Here is a 6,017-nt window from a genome sequence, read left to right as displayed (position 1 = left end):
TAAACAAATGCATATTTTCGGTGGTTTTGAATGAAAAAGAAATAATTTTTTCTTATGAACTTCCTAAAATTATACTACTAATGATATTTTTTGAAAAAATTTCGTCACAAAATGATATTTTCCTATTTTATGAACAAATAATTAATTAAATAAATTCACATATAAGTCGCTCTTAAGCGAAAAATGTAGTTTTTCTTCTAATCTTGTTGAAGTTATAAGGACAATTATGGTTTTAAAAAATTGTTGCCAAGCATCGCTAATCGTTCTTTTATTATTTTTCAAGTTTATTGTCAATGAATTACCCAAATAAAATTTTGTTATACCTCACTATTTGTTAACTTTAAAAACAAATTAAGTGAATAAATGCACATTCTAGGCATTAAAAGCCGAAAAAAATCATACTGATTATTTGTATAAATTATCTTTCATCCATTAAGCAAACATTGCTAGTTTGCAAATTCTGTTTTAGAAAACATCATTGGCAATATAATTCCAACAAGATCAGAGGAAAGAAATATTTATTTTCGTTTGAAGCGCAGGAAATGTGCATTTGTTAATATAATTTATTTATAAAGTACACAAATATTGATGTGTGGCAAAACATTTGTCAGAAAACATTGTTAGCTATATAATTTTAGCAAGGCTAGAAAATAAGCCATTTCTTTTTGCTTAAAAACGCCCAAAATATGAATTTGTTTGCAAAATAAACAAATATTTATAGGTTGAAATTTTTTTAAAAAACAATTAAAATATAATCTCAGCAAGGTCAGAACAAAAAATGATTTCATTTCGCTTATAAAATTCCAGGATGTGCATTTGTTTATATAATTTGTTTATAAAGTGAACAAATATTGATGGGTGACAAACAATTTGTAAAAATGTTATTAAAAATATAATTTTAGCAAGGTAAGCAGAAAAAACGATTTCTTTTTTCCTAGAAACGGCCAAAATGTGCATTTATTCGTATAATTTGTTTATAAAATAAACAAATATTGATTAGTGGAAAAAATTTCTTGAGAAAATATCATTGGCAATATAATTTCAACAAGCTCGGTAGAGAAAGCGGTTTCTTTTTGTCTAAAATGGTCAAAATATGCATTTGTTTATAACATAAATAAACAACATTTCATCGAAAATTTTTATTTCCGCGTATCATTCTTTTGGTGATAGTAAGCGACCTTATAGCAGAAATATAGTATGAAGACGAATAAGGGCTTATATCGAGTCCAAAAAGTGCAGCTGATAAATTTAGAAAATTCAGACGGGTCCATTAATTTTCAAATGTAAGTATTTGTAAACGTTGGGCTTGTGTTTATTTTTCAAACAAAAGTTCTCCCTTATTCTGTAATTTGTTTTTCTTCAAATTATTGATCTGCAGATTCCAAATTACAAAAAATAATATAATTAGAAATCTTGTCAAGAAGACATATTCTATACATTTAGTGCCAGCTCCTTTTTCAAAAGCAAACCTTCTATCTTGCTTCACATACGTTGGAAAAATATAATTCTTTGTTTCTTTTTGTTGCAGAATTGAGTTTACAGTTTGACAATTTGCCTGATGATGTTCCTATTCCTAATTTTCCTCGTCGAAGAATTTCTAATTATACTGAAAGACGTCATTCTCCTGAAAGGTCCAGGTCCAGGTCTCCTCATGCCAGGAATCCTTCTGCCTCGTTCCATCTTGATGAGTTTCATCCTGCCAGACTTACTTTTACAGGCAGTTCTTCTTCAAGGTATTCTCATTCTGCCAGACTTTCTTTTCCAGACAGTTCATCTTCAAGACCATTTCCTGCTGCCAAAACGTCTTTTCTACATAATTCTTTTGCAAAGCCTTCTCCTCCTGTCAGACGACCTTTTCGCAGGCAGTTTTTCTGAAAGGCCTTCTTCTCCTGCTAGACCTTCTTTTCTAGTCAGTTCTTCTTCAAGGTCTTCTCTCCCTGCCGAATCATATTTTCCTAAGAATTTTTCTTTAATGCCTTCTTTTCCTGCCAGATCTTCTTTTCCAGACAGTTTTTCTGTAAGACCTTTTTCTGCTGTTAAAACTTCTTTTATAGATAATCCTTATGCAAAGCCTTCTCCTCCTGACAAGCCTTCTATTCCAGACAGTTCTTCTATAAGGCCTTCTTCTCCTGCTGGACATTTTTTCTAGGCAGTTCTTCTTTAAGGTCTCCTCTTCGTGCCAGCTCATATTTTCCTAAGAGTTTTTCTTTAACGCCTTCTTCTCCTCCCAGATCTTCTTTTCTAGATAATCCTTATGCAAAGACTTCTCCTCCTGCCATACCTTCTTATCCAGACAGATCTTCTTCAAGGTCTTCTCTCCCTGTTGGATCATATTTTCTTCTTTAACGCCTTCTCCTCCTGCCAGACCTTATTTTTCCGACAGTTTTTCTGCAATGCCTTCTTCTCCTGGCAGACCTTCTTTTACAGACAGTTTTTCTTTAAGGCTTTCTCTCCCTGCCAGGCCTTCTATTCCCAAGACTTCTTCTTGAGCGCCTCCTCTCCCTGTCCGACTTTATTTTCCAGATATTTCTTTTTTCAGGCCTTCTCAACCTAGTAGATGCATAGTCCCACCTACCAGGCTTCCTTCGTCAGATGGTCGTGGATATGGTCTGGAACACCTAAAATTTATTCGGCTTTGTTCCATGACAAAACCGCCCCGGGTGTTCGAACTGCGAAGATACACTTTTCCCAATAATACGCGCCTTAAATGGAGATTTGCGAATGATGTCTATGAGCCTGTACCAACCCAAGAACAAATTGTTTTATCAACATCCTATGGTGAGATATTTGCAATATTGGTGAGCACTAATACACTTGCTGGAATTTATGCCTTTGCTGGTAAAAGTATGAAACGCGCAAAAATAAACATGGAAGGCACGGTTTCCACAATGACCTCACAAGAAATTGTTCAAACTCCAGTAGGTGCTAGACGTCCAATTGCAGGATTTTTTCAAGTGGAACGATTACACCTGGAATAAATATTTGAAAAATTGGTTCCTGACCTCTTTTTTCTATAATTTAATGTAGAAAATTTGCATAATTTTAAATAATGACGTGTTTCTTCTACTTTGAATTACAAACATTATTTTTGGACACTATTTGTTTCATTTAAAAAGCGGAACTTCTTAATAATGCCACTCCTAATAGTGCCGTTAATTCTTACAAGAGTTTGGACTCTACCTGCACTCCTGTGCTTTCCTCGACTCACCCAAAGTTCGGATCCGACTTTCTCAATAATGCCGCGCGAAGCTTAGGGATCATCAATAAACTACGTTACCAATTTATGCCCCCCTCCCCAAGAGTCAAGTTGCCATTATATTATAATATATAATATATAATCATAAAATGAAATAACGATAAAGAAAAAAAAACAATAGAAATAATAAATAAATAAAATAAAATAATAATAAATTATATATAATAAAATATAAATTGTCTACGCAGCCGTGTACCAAACATAACATTATGCGTCAGTTAATCTGGGTTTCATTTAATTTTTAGACTAAGGAAGGTAAGCGTTAACCAAAAATTGAATATTGAAGCTTTTAATTAAAAAAATAATTTTAATTTATAAAAAAACTAATTTTTTACCAAATAGTTGATTTCTTTCTTTCTGAATTATTGAACTTTCAATATCAAATGGCAAATTTTCTATAAAATGCTGTTGAATTATTAAACGAATAATATGAAATTTTGATTTAAAAAGTTAATTTTATACCAAAAAAGACTAACGTCCAACAAAATATCTGAACTCTAAACTCAAAAGTTGAAGTTTCAACTAAAATAGATCAATTTTAAACGAAAAGTGAACTTTTAACAAAACATTTTAATTTAAACAAAAGTTGAATTTTCACTTAAAAAAGAGTCATTTTCGACCAACAATAGAATATTGTACGCTTCGCCTCGACCTTTTTTTGGTATTAAGTAGCTTCATTCTTCTTTTTTGACCTTCATTTTCATGACTTACTTCGCTATTCAAAAATAGAATAGGTCAACTTTCAATTACTAAATCAATTTGAAAAAAATGAACTTTCAAACAAAAAATTAATTTAAAAAAAAAACAAATTTTTAAACAAAAAGATTAATTTATTACTAAAAAAGACGAATTTTGAATGATATTCAAAAATTCTCAACTTAAAAGTTAAATTATCAATAAAGATTTTTTTTTAGTTTTTAAGAAAGCAGTTTAAATTTACAATGTAGTTGCTTAATTTTTAACTAAAAAAAAAAAGAATTTTTTACAAAATTAAAGAGTTCTTAACTGAAAATTAAATTTTCAGCTAAAAAAGAGAAGTTCTCAAACAAAAAGATGAAATTAGTACCGAAAACACTAATTTTCAATAAAATTAAAAAATTCTGCATTTAGAAGTTGAATTTTTAAAAAAGGAAAAAATGTTCTTCTTTTTAAGAAAGTACTTCAACTTAAAACCTAGTTGTTAAATTTTTAACCGCGAACCTAAATTTTCAACAACAAGAAAATTAATTTTGTACCGAAAAAAACGAGTTTTTAACCAAATTTAGGAATTCTCAACCAAAAAGTGGAATTTCCAACTAAAAAGGATGAATTTTTAAAGGAAAAGATTAATTAATAAACAAAAAAGACGTATTTTTAATAAAATTCTTAACAAAAAATAGAATTTTAAAGAAAGAAAAACAAATGATTTTTTATTTTGTAAGCAAATATTTCAAATTTAAAACCTAGTTGTTGAATTTTTAACCAAAAGGATGAATTTTCAAACAAAAAAAAAACAATTTTGTAACGGAAAAAACGAATTTTTAGCACAATTTAAGACTTGTAAACAAAACATTGTAATTTTCAAACAAAAACAATGAATTTTTTAACAAAATGACTTATTTATCACCAAAGAAGGAAAATTTTAAATGAAATTTAAAAATTCTTAATCAAAAATTGAATCTGAAAGAACGAAAAAGAAAAGATTTTGTATTTTTGAGGCAAATAGTTCTAATTTAAAACCTAGTTTTCCAATTTTCAACCAAACATTGTAAATTTCAACTGAAAAGAATGAATTTTTTAACAACATTACTACTTTATCACCAAAAAAGAATAATTTTGAATAAAATTCCAAAATTCTGAACTAAAAAGTTAAAATATTAAACAAGAAAGAACAAATTCATTATTTTATTTTCTAAGCATGTAATTCAATTAAAAAATCAAGAATTTTGAACATCGACCGACCAACCAGAAATCCACAAACTCCGAATACACAAGCTCTATATCCACAATGTACAAACCCCCAACTCACAAGCTCCATATCCACAAACGAAAAAAACCACAAACCCACAAGCTGCCAAACTCCAAACTGAGAAACCATACGCCCCCGTACCTGAAACCCACAAACTCCATATCCATAAATGCACAAACCCCAAACGCACAAAATCTACCAACCCCAAACCCCAAACCCAGAAACTCACAAACCCTAAATTTACAAACCCAAAAAAACCAAACCCACAAACCCCAAGCCCCAAGCCCACAAGCTTTATATCAACAAACCAACAAATACCAAACCAAAAAGCTCCAAATTCACCAACCAGAAATCCAAAAACTCCGAATACACAAGCTCTATATCCACAATGTACAAACCCCCAACTCACAAGCTCCATATCCACAAATGAACAAACCACAAACCCAAAACCCAGAAGCTGCCAAACTCCAAACTAAGAAACCCTAAGCCCCATAACTGAAACCCACAAACTCCATATCCACAAATGTACAAACCCCAAATGCACAAACTCCAAACCGACGAACCCACAAACCCAGAAACCCCGAAATATATTAATTTTTCCATTGGAATCATACAATGTAAGGTATTTGAGTTTGTGGAATTGAGGTTGGTGGTTTTGAGGTTTATGGGCTTGTATGTTTGGGATTAGTGCGTTAGGGGTTTTTAGGTTTTTGAGATATCGAGCTCGCTAATATGGGTTTTGTAGGTTTGGGGAAGAAATTTATGCAGCAATTCCAGGTGTTTAGAATTTTTTTAAATTTTACTGCAAATCTT

At 30.8% G+C, this 6,017-nt stretch overlaps 1 protein-coding gene across 1 annotated transcript; it reads left to right on the top strand.

Moving 5' to 3' along the window:
* The first annotated feature begins 5,243 nt into the window (after positions 1-5,243).
* On the top strand, positions 5,244-5,690 carry LOC117176350 (global transcription regulator sge1-like). The gene has a single exon (XM_033366591.1). It carries the CDS (start codon positions 5,244-5,246, stop codon positions 5,688-5,690), a length of 447 nt encoding a protein of 148 aa, XP_033222482.1.
* Positions 5,691-6,017: the final 327 nt, after the last annotated feature.

Source organism: Belonocnema kinseyi, chromosome 7 (assembly GCF_010883055.1).
Source record: "Belonocnema kinseyi isolate 2016_QV_RU_SX_M_011 chromosome 7, B_treatae_v1, whole genome shotgun sequence".
Classification (NCBI taxonomy): Eukaryota; Metazoa; Arthropoda; class Insecta; order Hymenoptera; family Cynipidae; genus Belonocnema; species Belonocnema kinseyi.
This window is presented reverse-complemented; position numbering and strand designations above follow the sequence as displayed.

What these genes read in the sequence shown, in the direction of transcription:
- LOC117176350 (XM_033366591.1), top strand. Translation starts at nt 5,244, where the DNA reads ATGTACAAACCCCCAACTCACAAGCTCCATATCCACAAACGAAAAAAA.